At 58.7% G+C, this 22,526-nt stretch overlaps 1 protein-coding gene across 1 annotated transcript in view; it reads left to right on the top strand.

The window, feature by feature from the left end:
- Positions 1–22,526, top strand: part of CAS1 (cycloartenol synthase 1) — a 139,502-nt gene that overhangs the window by 59,036 nt on the left and 57,940 nt on the right. The window contains exon 12 of the mRNA XM_087373571.1: positions 18,112–18,168. Coding sequence (XP_087229697.1) covers positions 18,112–18,168 — 57 coding nt within the window. The remainder of the gene's footprint in view (positions 1–18,111; positions 18,169–22,526) is intronic.

The following is a 22,526-nucleotide window of genomic DNA, read 5'->3' as shown; positions in this document are numbered from 1 at the left end:
GGCATGGGGGGTGGGGGTGGAGGGGGGGGGGCATGGGGGGTGGGGGGGGGTACGCGACATGCGCGCAAGGGGGGGGGGGGGCATGGGGAGTGGGAGGGGGGGGGGGGGGGCATGGGGGTTGGGGGGGGGGGGGCATGGGGTGTTGGGGGGGGGCATGGGGGGTGGGGGGGGGCATGGGGTGTTGGGGGGGGGCATGGGGGGTGGGGGGGGGCATGGGGGGTGGGGGGGGGGGGGTTGCATGGGGAGTGGGAGGGGGGGGGTTGGGGGGGGTATGGGGGGTGGGGGTGGGGGTGGGGGGGGGTACGCGACATGCGCGCAAGGGAGGGCGGGGGGGGGGCATGGTGGGTTGGGGGGGGGGGGGGCATGGGGGTTGGGGGGTGGTGGGGGGGGGGGGGGGGGCATGGGAGGTGGGAGGGGGGGTACGCGACATGCACGCAAGGGGGGGGGCATGGGGAGTGGGAGGGGGGGGGGGGGGGGGGGCATGGGGGTTGGGGGGGGGCATGGGGAGTGGGAGGGGGGGGGGGCATGGGGGGTGGGGGGGGGGGGGGTGCATGGGGAGTGGGAGGGGGGGGGGGGGGGGTATGGGGGGTGGGGGTGGGGGGGGGTACGCGACATGCGCGCAAGGCAGGGCGGGGGGGGGGGGGCATGGTGGGTTGGGGGGGGGGGGGGGGGGCATGGGGGGTGGGGGGGGGGGTACGCGACATGCGCGCAAGGGGGGGGGCATGGGGGGTGGGGGTGGGGGGGGTACGCGACATGCGCGCAAGGGAGGGGGGGAGGGGGGGGGCATGGTGGGTTGGGGGGGGCATGGGGGGTGGGTGGGGGGGGGGGGTACGCGTGATGCGCACAAGGGGGGGGGGGGGGGGCATGGGGAGTGGGAGGGGGGGGGGCATAGGCGGTGGGGGGGGTACGCGACATGCGTGCAAGGGGGGGGGGGGGCATGGTGGGTTGGGGGGGGGGGGGGGCATGGGGGTTGGGGGGGGGGGGGGGGGGGCATGGGGGGTGGGGTGGGGGGGGGTACGCGACATGCGCGCAAGGGGGGGGGGGCATGGGGAGTGGGAGGGGGGGGGGCATAGGGGGTGGGGGGGGTACGCGACATGCGCGCAAGGGGGGGGGGGGGCATGGGGGGTGGGGGGGGTACGCGACATGCGCGCAAGGGAGGGGGGGGCATGGTGGGTTGGAGGGGGGCATGGGGGGGGGTACGCGTTATGCGCGCAAGTAGGGGGGCATGGGGAGTGGGAGGGGGGGGGCATAGGGGGTGGGGGGGGTACGCGACATGCGCGCAAGGGGGGGGGGCATGGTGGGTTTGGGGGGGGGCGGGGCATGGGGGTTGGGGGGGGGGGGGGGGGGGCATGGGGGGTGGGGTGGGGGGGGTACGCGACATGCGCGCAAGGGGGGGGGGGCATGGGGAGTGGGAGGGGGGGGGGGGGCATAGGGGGTTGGGGGGGTACGCGACATGCGCGCAGGGGGGGGGGTACGCGACATGCGCGCAAGGGGGGGGGGGCATGGTGGGTTGGGGGGGGGTGGGGGGGGTACGCGACATGCGCGCAAGGGGGGGAGAGGGGGGGCGCATGGAGTCAGGGGGGGTACGCGACATGCGCGCAAGGGGGGGGCATGGGGTGTTGGGGGGGGGCATGGGGGGTGGGGGTGGGGGGGGTACGCGACATGCGCGCAAGGGGGGGGGAGGGGGGGCGCATGGGGTTAGGGGGGGTACGCGACATGCGCACAAGGGGGGGGGGGGGGGGGGGGCATGGGGGGTGGGGGTGGGGGGGGGGGGGGGGTACGCGACATGCGCGCAAGGGGGGGGGGGCATGGGGGGTGGGGGTTGGGGGGGGGTACGCGGCATGCACGCAAGGGGGGGGCATGGGGGTGGGGGGGGGTACGCGACATGCGTGCAAGGGGGGTTGGGGGGGTACACGACATGCACGCAAGAGGGGGGGGATGGGGGTTGGGGGGGTACACGACATGCGCGCAAGATGGGGGAGGGGGGGGCGCACGGGGTTGGGGGGGGTACGCGACATGCGCGCAAGGGGGGGGGCATGGGGTGTTGGGGGGGGGGGCATGGGGGTGGGGTTACGCGACATGCGCGCAAGGGGGGGCGGCGGCATGGTGGGTTGGGGGGGGGGGCATGAGGAGTGGGAGGGGGGGGGCATGGGGGGTGGGGGTGGGGGGGGTATGCAACATGCGCGCAGGTGGGGGGGGCATGGGGGTGCCACGCGTCTCCACCCGGGTGCTCGGGGCGTGGCCGGAGCCGCGGCAACGTCGGGTCGGAGGCGTGGGCGCGCCGGACGTGGCCGGGGGCTGCGGCAGCGTTCAGGCCACCACGCGTCGCGACCCGACTCGGGAGCCCGAGGCGCCACCGTGGGAAGGGGGCGCGACGCCGTCGGGTTGGAGGTTGGGCTACGCGGGTGGTCGTCGGGGGGCGCGGCAGCGTCGGGTCGGAGGTGCGGGCGCGCGGGGCATGGCCGGGGCTGGGGCCGCGGCAACGTCGGGTCGGAGGCGTGGGCGCGCAGGACGTGGCCGGGGGTGCGGAAGCATTCGGGCCATCACGCATCGCGACCCGACTCGGGAGCCCGAGGCGCCACCGTGGGACGGGGGCGCGACGCCGTCGGGTTGGAGGCTGGGCTACGCGGGTCGTCGTCGGGGGGCGCGGCAGAGTCGGGTCGGTGGTGCGGGCGCGCGGGGCGTGGCCGGGGCCGCGGCAACGTCGGGTCGGAGGCGTGGGCGCGCAGGACGTGGCCGGGGGTGCGGAAGCGTTGGGGCCATCACGCGTCGCGACCCGACTCGGGATCCCGAGGCGCCACCGTGGGACGGGGGCGCGACGCCGTCGGGTTGGAGGGGGTTGGAGGCTGGGCTACGCGGGTCGTCGTCGGGGGGCGCGGCAGCGTCGGGTCGGAGGTGCGGGCGCGCGGGGCGTGGCCGGGGCCGCGGCAACGTCGGGTGGGAGGCGTGGGCGCGCAGGACGTGGCCGAGGGTGCGGAAGCGTTCGGGCGATCACGCGTCGCGACCCGACTCGGGAGCCCGAGGCGCCATCGTGGGACGGGGGCGCGACGCCGTCGGGTTGGAGGCTGGGCTACGCGGGTCGTCGTCGGGGGGCGCGGCAGCGTCGGGTCGGAGGTGCGGGCGCGCGGGGCGTGGTGGGGCCGCGGCAACGTCGGGTCGGAGGCGTGGGCGCGTAGGACGTGGCCGGGGGTGCGGCAGCGTTCGGGCCACCACGCGTCGCGACCTGACTCGGGAACCCGAGGCGCCACCGTGGGACGGGGGCGCGACGCCGTCGGGTTGGAGGCTGGGCTACGCGGGCCGTCGTCGGGGGGCGCGGCAGAGTCGGGTCGGAGGTGCGGGCGCGCGGTGCGTGGCCGGGGCCGCGGCAACGAAGGGTCGGAGGCGTGGGCGCGCAGGACGTGGCCGGTAGTGCGGCAGCGTTCGGGCCACCACGCGTCGCGACCCGACTCGGGAGCCCGAGGCGCCACCGTGGGACGGGGACGCGACGCCGTCGGGTTGGAGGCTGGGCTACGCGGGTGGTCGTCGGGGGGCGCGGCAGCGACGGGTCGAAGGTGCGGGCGCGCGGGGCGTGGCCGGGGCCGAGGCAACGTCGGGTCGGAGGCGTGGGCGCGCAGGACGTGGCCGGGGGTGCGGCAGCGTTCGGGCCACAACGCGTCGCGACCCGACTCGGGAGCCCGAGGCGCCACCGTGGGACGGGGGCGCGACGCCGTCGGGTTGGAGGCTGGGATACGCGGGTCGTCGTCGGGGGGCGCGGCAGCGTCCGGTCGAAGGTACGGGCGCGCGGGGCGTGGCCAGGGCCGCGGCAACGACGGGTCGGAGGCGTGGGCGCGCAGGACGTGGCCGGGGGTGCGGCAGCGTTCGGGCCACCACGCGTCGCGACCCGACTCAGGAGCCGGAGGCGCCACCGTGGGACGGGGGCGCGACGCCGTCGGGTTGGAGGCTGGGCTACGCGGGTCGTCGTCGGGGGCGCGGCAGCGTCGGGTCGGAGGTGCGGGGCGTGGCCGGGGCCGAGGTAACGTCGGGTGGGAGGCGTGGGCACGTCGGACGTGGCCGGGGCTGCGGCAGCATTCGGGCCACCACGCGTCGCGACCCGACTCGGGAGCCCGAGGCGCCACCGTGGGACGGGGGCGCGACGCCGTCGGGTTGGAGGCTGGGCTACGCGGGTCGTCGTCGGGGGGCGCGGCAGTATCTACCTTTGGATGCTTTCCTCATCGGGAGTAGTGTACATTTAAATTTCTTTCTTTTCTTTGCAAAAGTCATGGGGGGTGGGGTGGGGGGGGTACGCGACATGCGCGCAGGGGGGGGGGCATGGGGAGTGGGAGGGGGGGGGGGCATAGGGGGTTGGGGGGGTACGCGACATGCGCGCAGGGGGGGGTACGCGACATGCGCTCAAGGGCGGGGGGGCATGGTGGGTTGGGGGGGGGTGGGGGGGTACGCGGCATGCGCGCAAGGGGGGGGGAGGGGGGCGCATGGAGTCAGGGGGGGTACGCGACATGCGCGCAAGGGGGGGGAGGGGGGGCGCATGGGGTTAGGGGGGGTAAGCGACATGCGCACAAGGGGGGAGGGCATGGGGGGTGGGGGTGGGGGGGGGTACGCGACATGCGCGCAAGGGGGGGGGGCATGGGGGGTGGGGGTTGGGGGGGGGTACGCGGCATGCACGCAAGGGGGGGGCATGGGGGTGGGGGGGGGTACGCGACATGCGTGCAAGGGGGGTTGGGGGGGTACACGACATGCACGCAAGGGGGGGGGATGGGGGTGGGGGTACACGACATGCGTGCAAGGGGGGGCGCACGGGGTTGGGGGGGGTATGCGACATGCGCGCAAGGGTGGGGCATGGGGTGTTGGGGGGGGGGGCATGGGGGTGGGGTTACGCGACATGCGCGCAAAGGGGGCGGCAGCATGGTGGGTTGGGGGGGGGGGGCATGAGGAGTGGGAGGGGGGGGGCATGGGGGGTGGGGGTGGAGGGGGTATGCGACATGCGCGCAGGTGGGGGGGGCATGGGGGTGCCACGCGTCTCCACCCGGGTGCTCGGGGCGTGGCCGCGGCCGCGGCAACGTCGGGTCGGAGGCGTGGGCGTGTCGGACGTGGCCGGGGGCTGCGGCAGCGTTCGGGCCACCACGCGTCGCGACCCGACTCGGGAGCCCGAGACGCCACCGTGGGAAGGGGGCGCGACGCCGTCGAGTTGGAGGTTGGGCTATGCGGGTGGTCGTCGGTGGGCGCGGCAGCGTCGGGTCAGAGGTGCGGGCGCGCGGGGCATGGCCCGGGCTGGGGCCGCGGCAACGTCGGGTCGGAGGCGTGGGCGCGCAGGACGTGGCCGGGGGTGCGGAAGCATTCGGGCCATCACGCGTCGCGACCCGACTCGGGAGCCCGAGGCGCCACCGTGGGACGGGGGCGCGACGCCGTCGGGTTGGAGGCTGGGCTACGCGGGTCGTCGTCGGGGGGCGCGGCAGAGTCGGGTCGGAGGTGCGGGCGCGCGGGGCGTGGCCAGGGCCGCGGCAACGTCGGGTCGGAGGCGTGGGCGCGCAGGACGTGGCCGGTGGTGCGGAAGCGTTGGGGCCATCACGTGTCGCGACCCGACTCGGGATCCCGAGGCGCCACCGTGGGACGGGGGCGCGACGCCGTCGGGTTGGAGGCTGGGCTACGCGGGTCGTCGTCGGGGGGCGCGGCAGCGTCGGGTCGGAGGTGCGGGCGCGTGGGGCGTGGCCGGGGCCGCGGCAACGTCGGGTCGGAGGCGTGGGCGCGCAGGACGTAGGCGGGGTTGCGGAAGCGTTCGGGCGAACACGCGTCGCGACCCGACTCGGGAGCCCGAGGCGCCACCGTGGGACGGGGGCGCGACGCCGTCGGGTTGGAGGCTGGGCTACGCGGGTCGTCGTCGGGGGGCGCGACAGCGTCAGGTCAGAGGTGCGGGCGCGCGGGGCGTGGTGGGGCCGCGGCAACATCAGGTCGGAGGCGTGGGCGCGCAGGACGTGGCCGGGGTGCGGAAGCGTTCGGGCCACCACGCGTCGCGACCTGACTCGGGAACCCGAGGCGCCACCGTGGGACGGGGGCGCGACGCCGTCGGGTTGGAGGCTGGGCTACGCGGGTCGTCGTCGGGGGGCGCGGCAGAGTCGGGTTGGAGGTGCGAGCGCGCGGGGCGTGGCCGGGGCTGCGGCAACGACGGGTCGGAGGCGTGGGCGCGCAGGACGTGGCCGGTAGTGCGGCAGCGTTCGGGCCACGACGCGTCGCGACCCGACTCGGGAGCCCGAGGCGCCACCGTGGGACGGGGACGCGACGCCGTCAGGTTCGAGGCTGGGCTACGCGGGTGGTCGTCGGGGGGCGCGGCAGCGACGGGTCGGAGGTGCGGGCGCGCGGGGCGTGGCCGGGGCCGAGGCAACTTCGGGTCGGAGGCGTGGGCGCGCAGGACGTGGCCGGGGGTGCGGCAGCGTTCAGGCCACAACGCGTCGCGACCCGACTCGGGAGCCCGAGGCACCACCGTGGGACGGGGGCGCGACGCCGTCGGGTTGGAGGCTGGGATACGCGGGTCGTCGTCGGGGGGCGCGGCAGCGACGGGTCGGAAGTGCGGGCGCGCGGGGCGTGGCCGGGGCCGAGGCAACGTCGGGTCGGAGGCGTGGGCGCGCAGGACGTGGCCGGGGGTGCGGCAGCGTTCGGGCCACAACGCGTCGCGACCCGACTCGGGAGCCCGAGGCGCCACCGTGGGACGGGGGCGCGACGCCGTCGGGTTGGAGGCTGGGATACGCGGGTCGTCGTCGGGGGGCGCGGCAGCGTCCGGTCGAAGGTCCGGACGTGGCCGGGGGTGCGAAAGCATTCGGGCCATCACGCGTCGCGACCCGACTCGGGAGCCCGAGGCGCCACCGTGGGACGGGGGCGCGACGCCGTCGGGTTGGAGGCTGGGCTACGCGGGTCGTCGTCGGGGGGCGCAGCAGAGTCGGGTCGGAGGTGCGGGCGCGCGGGGAGTGGCCGGGGCCGCGGCAACGTCGGGTCGGAGGCGTGGGCGCGCAGGACGTGGCCGGGGGTGCGAAAGCGTTGGGGCCATCACGCGTCGCGACCCGACTCGGGATCCCGAGGCGCCACTGTGGGACGGGGGCGCGACGCCGTCGGGTTGGAGGCTGGGCTACGCGGGTCGTCGTCGGGGGGCGCCGCAGCGTCAGGTCGGAGTTGCGGGCGCGCGGGGCGTGGCCGGGGCCGCGGCAACGTCGGGTCGGAGGCGTGGGCGCGCAGGACGTGGCCGAGGGTGCGGAAGCGTTCGGGCGATCACGCGTCGCGACCCGACTCGGGAGCCCGAGGCGCCACCGTGGGACGGGGGCGCGACGCCGTCGGGTTGGAGGCTGGGCTACGCGGGTCGTCGTTGGGGGGCGCGGCAGCGTCGGGTCGGAGGTGCGGGCGCGCGGGGCGTGGTGGGGCCGCAGCAACATCGGGTCGGAGGCGTGGGCGCGCAGGACGTGGCCGGGGGTGCGGCAGCGTTCGGGCCACCACGCGTCGCGACCTGACTCGGGAACCCGAGGCGCCACCGTGGGACGGGGGCGCGACGCCGTCGGGTTGGAGGCTGGGCTACGCGGGTCGTCGTCGGGGGGCGCGGCAGAGTCGGGTCGGAGGTGCGGGCGCGCGGTGCGTGGCCGGGGCCGCGGCAACGACGGGTCGGAGCCGTGGGCGCGCAGGACGTGGCCGGTAGTGCGGCAGCGTTCGGGCCACCACGCGTCGCGACCCGACTCGGGAGCCCGAGGCGCCACCGTGGGACGGGGACGCGACGCCGTCGGGTTGGAGGCTGGGCTACGCGGGTGGTCGTCGAGGGGCGCGACAGCGACGGGTCGGAGGTGCGGGCGCGCGGGGCGTGGCCAGGGCCGAGGCAACGTCGGGTCGGAGGCGTGGGCGCGCAGGACGTGGCCGGGGGTGCGGCAGCGTTCGGGCCACAACGCGTCGCGACCCGACTCGGGAGGCCGAGGCGCCACCGTGGGACGGGGGCGCGACGCCGTCGGGTTGGAGGCTAAGATACGCGGGTCGTCGTCGGGGGGCGCGGCAGCGTCCGGTCGAAGGTCCGGGCGCGCGGGGCGTGGTCGGGGCCGCGGCAACGACGGGTCGGAGGCGTGGGCGCGCAGGACGTGGCCGGGGGTGCGGCAGCGTTCGGGCCACGACGCGTCGCGACCCGACTCGGGAGCCGGAGGCGCCACCGTGGGACGGGGGCGCGACGCTGTCGGGTTGGAGGCTGGGCTACGCGGGTCGTCGTCGGGGGGCGCGGCAGCGTCGGGTCGGAGGTGCGGGGCATGGCCGGGGCCGGGGTAACGTCGGGTGGGAGGCGTGGGCACGTCGGACGTGGCCGGGGCTGCGGCAGCGTTCGGGCCACCACATGTCGCGACCCGACTCGGGAGCCCGAGGCGCCACCGTGGGACGGGGGCGCGACGCCGTCGGGTTGGAGGCTGGGCTACGCGGGTCGTCGTCGGGGGGCGCGGCAGTATCTACCTTTGGATGCTTTCCTCATCGGGAGTAGTGTACATTTAAATTTCTTTCTTTTGTTTGCAAAAGTCATGTACTGTCATTAAGCTCTATCAAGCTTGGAGAAGTTATTGACAAGAATATCTCTCAGCGCATGCTATGAGTATGATCGTCGTACAAGTCTTTAGAGTCAACTCATCTCTAAAACTATTAAGGTCTACAACATTGTACTCTTCTGCATATTATATAAAAAAGGTGTGATGGCTAGATGCAGTTCTTTCCAGGAAGGCCATGATGCATGACCTGTTTTGTGACTTCAAAAGCTCTTGGGAATCGACTTCCACGACCGGAGGACAGTGCCGTTGCGAGAAGAAGGGTGACTCAGGTTCACTCAAGTGCATACAGATTTCTGGTCTACAGAAGGTTGAGTTTGTTCGACTTTGCTATGTGGTTTAGCAGCAGAGATGTCGATTTCAGAAGCCTCTTCAGCCCCTTGTCTCCCTTCCTCCTCCCCCATATTTCTTTCTTTCACCATCCCTAACTTTGGAGAGTCCGGGAAACTAGACGGACAAATGACCCTATCTGGAACGGAGTTATTTAGTGGCTCGGTAGATGTGGAAACTGACAACGGGAGCCGAGGCTAAGCCGATGGATATGGTGGATAACAAGGGGAAGATACTCATACCAGTACATGGAGAGGAAATCGATGGAAGACCGATGGGTCTATGAGACTGAAAGAAAACCTGATACAAATCACAGTAAGGGTGGAGCTACTGAAACGAGCATCATCACCCGTGCTGAATCCTAAGTCTGATCATACATAATCAAATACATCTGGATGTAAGAATGAAAAGAAAAAGACTAGAGCGGAGCGGAATCCTCTGTATGTCCTGTCGCCCTGGCTGGTGCATAGCCGTTGATGGAATGTTGGCGCCCGTCAAGGGGTGCCGTGTGTCTCGATCTCTTGGACGAGGCTCGACGTAAGACCAGAGCCACTGTGACTCCCGTGGGACGTATCCCGAGTCTAAACAATGACGGGAGGTCCCCTAGAGTGATGTGTGTGTCCCCTCGATGTCTCGTGTGTCGTGCTACGGTTGTCGGGTCGGGATCTTTGTCATGTCTGCGGCTAGAGACTAGACGATCAATGTCACTCAATGGGAAGAACTCTGTGATCCTGCTCTGAGAGGTGTCTGATGATGTAGCCAAGCCCCGTCGCCTAAGTAAGTACTCTCTGTGTCGGACCCCCTCGTGAATGAAGGCCACGAGGCATCTCTGATTTGGGTAGGCAAGGAATCTGGAAAGGAGCCCAGAGCCATCTTTGAAGAGACAATGGTAGCGACCTCGGATCTCGTAGTACATTGGGCACCTGAAAATAAAATGCTCCTCCGACTCAACCTCATGACAGTCGCACAATATGCATAAGTGATGCTCCCTAGGAATCCCCTCTGGTTTGCCACTCTCTATGCGGAGGCGGTGTGATGATACCCGAAACTGTCCGATGGAGATCTGTAGTGAGTGAGGCATATGAAGCTCAGTGTACCCCGGTGGTGTGATGAATCCCTTCTCCGAAATACAAAGACAGTGTTCTCTGTAGAAACTCAGCTTCACTGGAAGCTCCCTCGGCTCCAACCAGGTCCTAAAGGTGTGTAGCTGTAGGAGATCCTCTCGGATGACCTGGTTGGTGTGGCGCCCGATCGGGATGGTGGATGGGAGTACCGGAGGGGCATCTAAACTGTACTGAAAAGGAGGTATCCTATCAATGTGAAACCCTAGTCTCGCAAACCATCCGTGAGTCTGTGCATACCAGCATTGCTCGTCTTCCTCTGCTGCCAACCTCATGGAGGAATCGAGCGCCAACCATGGCAACCGCTGTCTCCCTGATGTGCAGTCCCCATATGATCTAACCCGGTGTAGATATGTGATGGTCTGAAAGGCTGCATCTAGCTGGAGTGGAGAAGCACCAAACTTGGCCTGAATGATGTGATGTGGTACAAATGGTTTCCCGCGGATCATCCGTGAGAGCATGAGGATTTGGAGGCGCTCCACCTGTGTCCACTCTATCTCTGACATGTTAGGTCCCCAACAAGGGCTGCCATACATACCGGCTGGTCGGACCAAGGAGACAAAGAGAAGAGCCTTGGTCCGAGGGTCCTGGAAGTGGGAGTGGAAGCATTGTCTCTCGGAGTGGGCTGGTGTGGGACATCATAAAGATGGTGTGCATATGTGTGCCAAACTCTGGTGTCGGTGAGGGGTGATGGAGACCTACGCTCAAGGAATCTCCGCCAAAAATCCTTAGAGTTGTTGCTGTACAAGATGTTCAACAGCTCCTCCTGATTTTGACGAAGAAATGCCTGCTTCTTCCGACGTATGAGACATCGGTACTTGTGTACCGTGTCTGGTGTGTTCGGGAGGTGACATCTGGTTTCAAGTCGGAGCCGTCGGCGATAAGCCTTTCACTCCGCATCGTACTAGTTGTTGCAAGGTACAGAACCAAGAGGTGGTGGTCTAGTGGACCGTGTGGTGTGGGGAAAGATTTGGAGGGCAGCCTCGTGGAGTGTGCGACTAATCAGGGCAGCACGGTTCTCTATGAGTGGTATGTGATCGATCTAGGTTAGGAGTCTGTTTAGGCGTCCAGAGTAGGCCAGTGAGAGGCTGTGATCAAAGTGTATGTCGTGGTAGGTGTCGTGCTTCCTATGTGGTGTGTGTGGTGTGGCTAGGCGTGGGGTGGCGATAGTGAAGAATAGGTATGTGTGATCAGCTCTTGGAGGGAGTGGTGCTATGGTGAGGTCGGTGATACATGAAGTGAAGGTAGGGGATCCCATGATGTAATCTACTACACTAGTGTCCCCCAGCAAGTAAAACCAAGTGAGGAGGGCCATAGGTCAAGCCCGTTGTAGATGATGAGATCATGCATCCTGCCCAGATCAAGGAGCGTGTGTCCATATGGTGTAACAGGCGCGTGTCGGTCCGATGAGATCCTTGTCATACCTGCTCCATCTAGGTCCATGTCTAGTAGCATAATAGAGCCGTCTCGAAAGTCCAGGAGTGGTGCCTGGCATGTGCTCATCCTCGCGTTGAAGTCCCCAACAAGGAGAACTTCCCTGTGGGCTGAAAGGTTTGGGATATCTTGATGTAAGGGTGCATATGGCGATGTCTCACCTTCCTCTCATGCCACTCTGGCGAAGTGGGATGTGTCTGGCGGGAAGTAGCATATTGCTATGATAAGGTCACGGGTGTCCATGCGTCGCGGATCCGGATCCACATGAATCGGGAGTGTGTGTCCTTTCTCTCAATGCAGATGGCTCCAGCGAGGGAAGACCTGTATAATACTGCGACCTCGCCTGATCCTCGGACTCCTCCTGTATCCCTTGTCTCATGCGTGAAGGCCGACTCCCATGTGTAGCCACTGACTATCGGTAGTGGATGCTCTGGGATCTGGTGTGTCTCTGTGTAAAAGACTATGTCTCGTTCTATATAAGACTCTGAGAAGTTCCCTGGGTCTGACCATAAGGTACCATTACAGTTCCAAATGGTGCAGGCTAGGGTCTCGGAAACCTGAGTCTCATAGGCCCCGTCCCCCTAGGGGGTACGAGTGGGAGCTCGATGGGTGCCGGTCAACAACCTACCATCTCGGACCACAGCCCATTTTCCCTCCTTGCGGGCAGCATCCCGCTGCTGTAGAAGAACTCGTCGCTCCTCAATTTGTGGTGGTGTCAAATCCTTGTCCATGGACAGGGTGGGATGCTCTCGTAGAGCGGCTCGGCGTCGGAGTGTCGCTAGTCGATTATGTGAATCTCTGAAGCGAATGACTAGGGGCTGCTCTCGGTTGGGGTCTCTCCCAACATGCCATGCTCCCTCTATGCCATGGTCGGGGATCCCCATGGTGGTGGTCACAAAGGTGATCGCCTCCTCCATGGGCGTTGTAGTGGTGTTGGTGCTGTATCGCGTGATCCCTCGTATCTAGATGTTGAGGGCCTTCGAAGCCCTCTGCTGCTGCTCCTGTATGGCGGCTGAAACGGTTGCCTTTGCGGGCTCTCGTTTCGCCACGTCCACCCATCTAGTCGTCTCTGCTATAGCCGACTGTATCGTGGCTATCTGTGCCTCCATCTCTGTGACTGGGGTCCCTCCAGGCGCTACTCTGAGGGTCCCAAGCTCCTCTCGAAGCTGTGTGATGTTGTGTCTGAGCCCTTGGATAAGGGTGCCCTGCTCGTGTATAATGCGGGCCTACTCCTGGGTGTATCAGGCCTGCTCGTGAGTGTAATATGTCAGCTTTGCCTGACAGGCCCGGATGCTGTGTATCTCAGCCAATAGGGAGTCCCAATCATCTGGTGGGGGCCTAAGATGTCCTGGTCTAGGTGGGAATTGGATCTCGAGAGGGGTTGGAATGAAGGTGGGCTGTTGAGGTTGTACTGAGGGTGGGGACAGCATGATCTGGGCGGGGGAGTGGTATGTAGGAGTAGCGAGGCCGGACGAGGTGATGAAGGGTGGTTGACTGAGAGGTAGAGGTGATACGAGGGGAAAGTACTGTGGAGCCGTGGCTGGTGGGGCTAGTGGTGAGGCTACTGGAGAGGAGACCTGTGATGATGATGCAAGAGAGGGGGAGGAGAGAGGTGGTGTAGATGATGAGGCGGATGATGGTGGTGAAATAGTGGTGGTAACCATAGAGGTCGAGGATGTGGTGAGCGGCATGGGCTTTGGGTGGGTCCCTTTCTTCTGGGCCACGGTGTTGTCCACTGTCAAACCGCTCCGGTTGCTGCGTTTGTTGAAGTCGTCCAGACTGAGTTGCTTTTGTGTTTTCGCCTTGTCACTGTTCCCTTCCCCATCTCCTCGCGTATGTAAATTTGGACCGAAGGGTCTCCGGCCTAGTCTCGTGTCCTCAATCCCCTGTTCCCTTCATCATGGGGGAGGCAGCAGCGGGCAAAGAAGGGATTGCAGGAAAGGGGGGGGGGGGAGTATTGGAGCTGCAAGCGGGGGGCAAAAAAAAAAAAAAAAGGGGGCGGGAGAGCGAGCGGGAGAGCTGAGCTGAGCGAGGGAGGCTGAGCTGAGCGGAGCGAGGGGGGCTGAGCTGAGCGGGGACTGAGCGGGGGCTGAGCGAGCGGGAGAGCTGCTGAGCGGGGGCTGAGCGAGCGGGAGAGAGCTGAGCGGGGGCTGAACGAGGGGGGGCTGAGCGAGGGGGAGAGCTGAGCGAGGGGGGCTGAGCAGGAGCGAGGGGGAGAGCTGAGCGAGGGGGGGCTGAGTGGGAGTGAGTAGGGGGCTGAGTGGGAGCGAGGGGGGGCTGAGTGGGAGCAAGGGGGAGAGCCGAGCGAGGGGGAGAGCTCAGTGAGAGTTCGTGGTCCAGGTTATCTGGAGATATTTTTTGTTGCGGACCTTGCTAAAGGAAGGACGGGTTGAAACACACTCTCAGAGCATGGTGCCTGGAAGACTCCAGGTTGTTCACTCATTATGGGGGGGAAAACTGGAAGATCATGGTGTCTGGATTGCTAGAGTTGGAAGGCAGGAACGTGACTGAAGGTGGTGGTGCCAGGAGGTGCTACTAGAGATGGACTAGTGTAACAAGATGGTGTCCGGAAGCGGAAGCAGACTTGGTGGAGCAAGAGCCATTGGATGAAAAACCAGGAAGATTTTTCGACATCAAAGTGTTCCAGAGGACTACAACCAGGGAGTTACTGGAGCATACACCGACAAATTGACATTGGGCCAAGATTGGTCGGTGAGAGGGGGTTTTGGAATGTGTATGGTCACCTCCCCATCTGTGAGCCCCCAAATGAGGAGTGCATCGGGGGGGGGGGGGATGGCCACCACATGGGACAGCACTATGGCTGCCATGAGGGTACCACATGGGCAGCACTATGGCTGCCATGGGGGCAGAGATCAGACAAAGAAAGAACTTGGAGGAGCCATGGTGGCTGCAACCAATGAAGCTCATGGACCGAAAGTTGGCTATGGAGGTTCAGCCTGGATCTGGCCTATCAGAGGCATGCTTGGAGCAGCGCCAAAGGGCGAGATATACCCATGATGGAGGCACCTATGTGGCAACATACTTTGCAGGGTGCGTGGGCAGAAGCGAGACCTAAAGCAAGTCCCTGGAAGTGGCACAATAAATGGCCGAACTGGAGCAGGGGTCAGCAGCAGAAAATTGCCTATTGGTCAGGCTGGTTAGGCAGGGTTATGAGAGTGGGAGAGAGAGCAAAGGTGAGAACAAGAGCAGGAGAGTGTGAGAGCTGAAAACGTAGTTGCAATTAGATGAGAGTGTATTACAACTGAATGGAGTGATGGGTTTTGTCTAAGTGACAAAATCTTATCACTTCACTAACAATAGTTAGTGAACTAACTGTGGTTAGGGGGAAAAACCTCTAAGTGAGGGAAAAGTGCCCCTAACCTACTTATTATGTTACATTGGTCACTGCTAAATTATAGCAATAATTCTAACACCCCCCTGTAGTGCCAATGTCATGTACAAGGAAATGATCAATCACCAAAAGGAGATAAGTTCAGGGCACTGCGAAATGCCTCAAACTTTTCACGTGGAAGTGCTTTGGTGAAAATGTCTGCAACATTGTCATGTGTTGACACATAGATCATGCTGATCTCTCCTGCATGCAACTTCTCTGTGACGTAGTGATAGTGAACCTCAATGTGCTTCGTGTGAGCATGAAACACAGGATTCTTTGCCACTGCAATAGCACTCTGACTATCAGTGAGAATTGGAGAAGGACCCTCCAATGAAAGATGAAGATCAGCAAATAAACGACGCAGCCAAACACATTCAATTGTCGCTGTGAAAGCTGCCTTGTACTCAGCTTCACATGAAGAGGTAGCCACTGTAGATTGTTTCTTGCTCAACCAAGAAATACAAGCTTTGCCCAAAAAGAAACAATTGCCACTTGTGGACTGCCTAGTGTCATAGTCTCCAGCCCAATCTGAGTCACTGTAGGCATGCATCTGCAAGTCACCCCCCCTGGGAAACATCAAGCCAAAAGACTTTGTACCTTGCAAGTAACGGAAGATGCATTTTACAGCCTGCAAATGCCTAGTCTTTAGGCTGTGCATATATCTGCTCACCTGAGAAACTGCAAACTGAATATCAGGTCGTGTATTGCAGAGATAAATGAGGCATCCAACAGCCTAACTGTAGAGTGTGACATCAATTGATTCACCTGCTTCATGCATTGTAAGCTTCAGCCCTGGCTCCATGGGAGTAGCTATGGGCTTACAATCCTGCATGTTGAATCTGTCCAAGAGTTTTTGCACATACTTGGATTGAGACATACCGATGCCACTTTGCTCTTGAGTGAACTGGATCCCCAAATAAAAGTGTAGCAGCCCCAAATCTGACATGTCAAAAGTGGTCTCCAATTCAGCTTTAAAATCTGCAATATTATCTTCATTTGACCCTGTGAGCAGTAAGTCATGTACATAAAGAATGATGACTAAAATATCCCCCCCATCCTTCTTGATGTAGAGGGTGCTTTCAGTTGGACTGTTGTGCAGCCCCTTGCTGGTCAGAAAGGCATAAATCTTTGCATACCATGCACGTGGGGAGTGTTTCAGCCCATACAAAGCTTTATTCAGCTTGCATACCTGAAGTGCATTTCCTGAAATTTCAAAGCCTGGAGGTTGTTTGACATAAACCTCTTCCAACAAGTCTCCATTAAGGAAGGCTGTTTTTATGTCCAATTGATGAACATTCCACTGAAAATTTGCAGCAGTAGGAGTGGAAACTGTAAGAGCATGTGCTGGTCTTTTCTGATACATGTCAAGCTGAGAAAGACCACGCAACAAAGTGCCAGACAATCTCAAGGCATAGTCATGCTCTCTATCATGGACTGCACACTTGTCATCTTAAAAAATGACCTGAAATCCAGCTCTGTTAAGAGTGGACACTGAAAGTAGATTTTTTGTGATACCAGGCACATACAAGACATCAGAAATTCTGAATGTTGTAAGTTCAACTTCTCCTGTACCACGAACTGAATAGGAGGAGTTGTTGGCACATGTGACCTTTTTACCAATGGGTGGTGGATGCAAAGATGTGAAGAGACACTTCCTGGAAGTGATATGCTTTGAGGCACCGCTGTCAAAATACCATGTATTATGTGTCTCATTGACACTGAAAGCTGATGCATCGTTGGAAGAATCATAACTGCATGCTCTGATACCAAATGTGAGAGTGGGAGAGAGAGCAAAGGTGAGAACAAGAGCAGGAGAGTGTGAGAGCTGAAACCGTAGTTGCAATTAGATGAGAGTGCATTACAACTGAATGGAGTGATGGGTTTACAAAACCTTATCACTTCACTAACCATAGTTAGTGAACTAACTGTGGTTAGGGGAAAAAACCTCTAAGTGAGGGAAAAGTGCCCCTAACCTACTTATTACATTACATTGGTCACTGCTAAATTATAGCAATAATTCTAACAAGGGTATAGCCTGCCAACCAGGCCTAGTTGTGGGCTGAAGCAAGGGCTGGACCCTGCATGGAAGTATGGGCCAAGTGCCCTTGCTTTTGGGCCCCTATAGGGGAAGTTTTGGGCAGGTGAACGCCTGCAACAAAGTCGGCTAGGGCGACCAAGAAGAACTGACCAAGTCGGCTAGATCTAGAGGCTTGGGTCGGTGGAGTTCTCAGCCCCTTGGGGGCTTATAAAAGGAGAGGCCTCAGGTCTCATTTCAGTATCACTTGCAGCAGCACATCTCCAGCAGTTTGGAGCAGCCACAGAGATCTTCCTTGGGCCTCATCACTGGATGTGAAGGAACCTTGAAGCTGCAGACCTAGCTTGGAAGGCTGCTACCTAGGCTGTATACAGGCAGTAAGGTAGAAGGATCGGGACGAAGAGTCTACATATGCTCAAGGTGGAGCACACGGGCTCAGTGTTCTAGAGATATCCGGTAGATAGTAGAAGCACCTTGTGGTAAGATCAAAGGACCTTGGATCTCTCTCTTTTGTATTGTGTCCATAGCTTTGGATGGAAGTATATTCTTTTGGTGGTTTCTATATCTGGTTGGATCATTGTCTATTTACTAGTTTGCATATCTATCTGATGCACATAAGTTTAAGAAGTTTGTGATTCCACTCCTCACAGACTGTGTGAGCTCCTGGGCTATTCTATCAGTCTTTCACTGGGGGTACCCTTTGTTGGTCGATTTCTACAGGTTATGCATTAGACTGTAGGAACTACATCGGATCTTTTTCTAGTGTCTAATGCATTGCCAATGTAGAAACAATAACTCAGCATGGTCTATTTGTGCAATTTTGAATTTTAAGGTGATGATGTCTTGATTTATTTTCTCTGCATCCGATGTGAAGGTCTGATAATGTAAGTAATGTTGTCATAGTGTTTACGCTGTGCTATGTTTGCAAAAAGTAAAGGTTTTAAAGTGGAGTCTTAATGAAGAAAGAAAGAAAGAAAGAGAAGACTGCATGCATATTGTTGCATTCTATCATGTAGCCAAAATCTTCTCACATGACTAAAAGCATGGATAGAACAGGGAGTGCTAAACAGGAAGTATGGGGCTGTACGATAATATAAGGCCCGCTTCTCCTCCCATTCCCAAGAAATCCAAAGGGTAAACATTGGATTCGTGATGGAAAGACAGACATAGTTATAATGAAGACTGGCTGCTAGGCTTTGATGGTATTGTCTCTACAGCCTCATTTTATTGCGTACTAATATGTACTTCTTTGTGCAGAATGCCAATGGTGGGGTTGCCTCATATGAATTGACTCGATCTTATCCTTGGTTGGAGGTTTGTCAGCCATTATCAATTAAATAAAGATCATGAACTCAATCTGATATTTCCATGTAGTTTGTGACACAGTGCAGTTTGCAAGAGTATCATGAAGTTCCTTCTTCTTTTCATCACTGACTTTGGGGCTGTAGTTTTCTTGGCTTAGTTTTTTTCCAACCATTTCATTAAATGTCTCATTTTGCATACGATAGGTCATGTTGTTTTTTCATTATGCATGATGTGAGCTTTTGCAGGGAATTAAGGAAATGCAAATACAAGGTTTTCTCATTATCAAGTTATACTCATTAATTCTGATTAATGAACTGATAGTGTAATGGACCAATAGATGCAAGAATTTTTTTAAATCTGATTCCTTGAGTTCCTTAGAAATGAGTTTTCCCTATAGAGACAAAAGAGAAATACAACACTTATTATTTTGGTTCAGTTTTCAAGCAACAATCACGCTATCCTTCTAGCTGTTAAATATCTCCATTATGAGTTCAAAATGCTGATTCACACACACACACACTCTTTTTTTTTTTAGTGAAATCTTTTATTTCTGCGTGGGAAACCTCAAAAAGAGGTGAAAACCCACCAATAAGTACAAAGATAAAATTTACAAGTAACACCTCAAAGAAAAAAACTCATGAGGCAACCAAGTAAAAATTTACATATCAGTTGGAGGAGAATCCAACAGAACATCATCCACTTTCAAATTATTGACTTGTAAAAAGTGATGGTAACGGAGTGACATCCCCATCAATAAAACAAAGTTGTTTTTTTACCTTGTGATTCTTCTTAATGTAAGCTGGAAGCCGAAACTTCTGAACCACAGGATCAAAAACCTGCTGCAACCAAGGATGAAAAGATTCTAGGGAAAAAGGAACAACAGTATCCAAGACTGAGAGGCTCTGTAAAGGGGCAGGCATATCAACAAGCTTCTATCTGCATCCGGAATACTAGTATCTAGAGCTGAAGGAGACTGTAGATTTTCTTCCACATCTTGCATAACAGCAGCATTTTGCATTAGTGAAGATGAATCTAATAGAACAACTTCAGGCGTCGAAGTAGCAACAAGAACCGGATCACAAGAAACCTGACAATCTGACACTGTAGGGAGTGGACCGGAACTGACAAAACAGCAAAAGGATTAGAATACTTAACCAACGTAGCATCCTGAACTTTCCTCCAGACTTTAGAATGCTTGAAAGAATGCCGGATTTCTTGTGTGCTGGTAGAAGAAAGAGGAACCGCAGGAACCGGTACAGAAGGAGTAGAAGTCTGCAGAGTAGGAGCTAGAGAAGAAGACGATGGGCATGCTCTAGCAAAATGGCCTAACTGGCGACATTTATAGCAAGTTTAGGAAAGGAGGCAAAGCGAAGAGGAATCCAGAGAGGATGAGGCAATCCAAAGTCCATGTCCAGACATGAAGGTATAAGCTGCTCCATATCCCAAAGAACACATAGCCGAATATCTCTACTTGTGACCAAGAAGTTCTGCTTTGGAATGAAAAGAACACATCCTAGCAGGGCTGCAAGAGAAGGAACATGCTGAAGAAGCGGTACCGGCAAGTCTTTGAGGGTAACCCAAACAGGACAAAGGTGGAGGAGGGAGCGGGCTGGATCAAAAAGAGGATCCCAAGGCATAACAACTGCAAAGTGACCTGCTCCATGAACTCCACCCAAAGTAAGCAAGTGGAAGACAGTGTCCACAGAGGCACAATGAGCAAAATAGAATCCCTTGCCCATGAACACAAAAGAAGTAATCTTCTCGACACCCACTGCAGCAGAGGACCAAGCTTGCAAAGAAGCCACCATCATAACTCTTCCCATAAAAAAGGCAAACACCAAGTTGCTGTTCCTAGCGAATACTCTGAAGGAAAGGTTCAGGGGAAAGAATTCTTCGTAAGGAAAGTCCAGCAGCAGAAGGCGAGGTCACCGAATCAGCACATAATTGACGAAGCAAATCATGTTGAAGTGAAGAAGAGGGGAAGGCGAAAGAATCTAATTTGGCAGCCTTCACCCCTTCCAAAACTAATGGGGAAAGGGAATCCCTTTTCTTCTTCCGAGCATAATGAAAAGTAGGAGATGAAGGGCTGGAAAAGGAAGGAGAAGAAAAGGAACTAGGCACAGAGAATGGAGAGGGGATAGGGGTAGAGGGAATGGAGGCAGGAAGGGGCTGAGCAGAGGAGCAAACAGCCGAAGGAGAGACAAAAGGATGTACCGATTGCAGGGGCTGCACATAGGGCACCTGAAATGGAAGAGTCGACTACAGAGATGGTACGGACAGAGAAGGCCGGGAGCAGAGGAGGGCTGGAGCAGCACTGGATGCTGTGGGAAGGGAACAGAAAGCAGCGGATGCTGTACAGGAGATGGCAGGACAGGTACGGATGTAGACGGGACAGGTACAAAGGCTGACAGAGGCTGCACGGGAGAAAACGGGGGCTGTAGGACGGGCGGAATGTGTACGGATTGAAGAGGAGGCTGTACGGGCAGGTACGAGGAGGGATCAGAGGAAAGATGAGGAGGTACAGGGGGGGACAAGGGTACGGGCAGGGAGGAGGGAGCAGGAGAGCTCTCCATATCCATCACCTCTCTCTACACACACACACACCCCTAGCAATGAATATAGTACACACACACTTTTTTTGGTGAAACCAAGAAAATAATATTATAAAACATTCATTTACATCAGGGCAGTGCTCAAGAAAAGAGCCAATGCCCTATCCATCAGAAGCAGTAAAAGAAAAGATGAATACAAGAAATATCTAAATCGTCCTCATGTAAGGCATCATATAAAGACTGCCGCAATGAGGCTCGGAAGAACTCATAAGGGTGCTGAAGGGGAGAATTCAGATATGCATGATTTCGCTGCAGCCAGAGGGTCCATAAGGCCTAGTATCTGATCCATTGGAAGAAAAGAGAATACTGTGACAAAGAAGCTGATAGTTTGCCATACATCCAGAAAAACCTGTAGAACCTGTGTGCAGGAAATCTGAGAGATAAGAAATAGGAGATCTTGTCTAGAAGGTCTCTGGAATATGAACAAAACCACAATAAATGCGGAATACTCTTAGGAGTATGATGACATCTTGGACAAAGAGGTGAGGCAATCCTTCTTTGAGCCAATTTCACTCCCACTGGAAGAATACCAACAATGCATCTCCATAGAAAGAGTCTCTGCTTCAATGGCATTTTCAACTTCCATATCAATTGCAATTTTCCTTTCCACCAGGTTAATGACTTATTCAGATGCCATAGAGAATTAGCATGATGAGCAATCCAAGGAGGAGGTAATATCAATCGATAAGCTTGTATAGAAGTCAATAAATGCAAAGGCCGAGAAGATAATCTTGGACTTGAAGACTGAAGGTGCCAATCTTGAAGCTTGTCTTTTACATTCAATGTTGGAATCGGAACCAAAGGGAGTAAGAGATCAGCAATAGCTTTCCAAATAGGTCTGTGATGCATCCCAAGATTGTATTGTCGGCATGCTACCGGAAAAGAGAGAATATGTCCTTGCGTATCTACTACGTCATCAATGAACCGGATGCCCAACTTCATAAGATTGTAAGCTCTGATTGGTTGTTGTACAGCAAGGGGAGAGGAAAACACAGCACTCCAATGAATGCTTTCCATTCTGAGTGAGGAAGCTATAGAAACAGGATGGAGAGACCATTTGATGTGAGAGAGAACTTGCTTCCAATCCTGAATCAAGGAAGTAGAAAATGGACAACCAGGGATTTTACCTTGAAATTTGCCAAGGACTACTTCCGATGGATCAACTAGCCAATGTCCATAAGCATTTGTGCAGATATGACCATACAAAATTGCCAACATGATAGACCAATACAAAATTGCCAACATGATAGACCAAGACTGCTCTTGTTGAAAAAATGTCTTGAGCATAGTGATCTTTCTTGCCAACACATGAAATTTGATGTTTATTATATTCAAACCACCATGCATTCTTGGTGAGCAAAGCAGGTCCATTTTGAGTAACCTTAAAGCTTTTTTATGAAGCTTAGTTTTCTAGAAAATCTCCATGGCTTGAGACATAAAAGAAGAGAGATCTCGAGATGACCAATGTAATAGAGGAAGGTAGAATTGGACATAAGCTAGAACAATGGACTGGACAATTCGAAGCCGTACATGCAGGGGCGAAGTGGAGATCTTCCAATATTCTAATTTGTCCTGAATTTTGTTTAACGCCCAAGATATTTGTTGCTTATTTCTGATTTTCCAGCCAATGGGATAGCCCAAATGTCTTACTATGTTTTTCGGATAAATAATCTGGCCGGGCCACAGGATAGCATGCCAGTCACAATGCTTGAGAGGCAAGAGTTTTGATTTCTGAAAATTAATTTTAAGACCAGC

This window comes from Dipteris shenzhenensis, chromosome 1 (genome assembly GCF_047967505.1).
Source record: "Dipteris shenzhenensis isolate YYH24624 ecotype China chromosome 1, Dip_SZ_1.0, whole genome shotgun sequence".
NCBI classification, from domain to species: domain Eukaryota; kingdom Viridiplantae; phylum Streptophyta; class Polypodiopsida; order Gleicheniales; family Dipteridaceae; genus Dipteris; species Dipteris shenzhenensis.
This window is presented reverse-complemented; position numbering and strand designations above follow the sequence as displayed.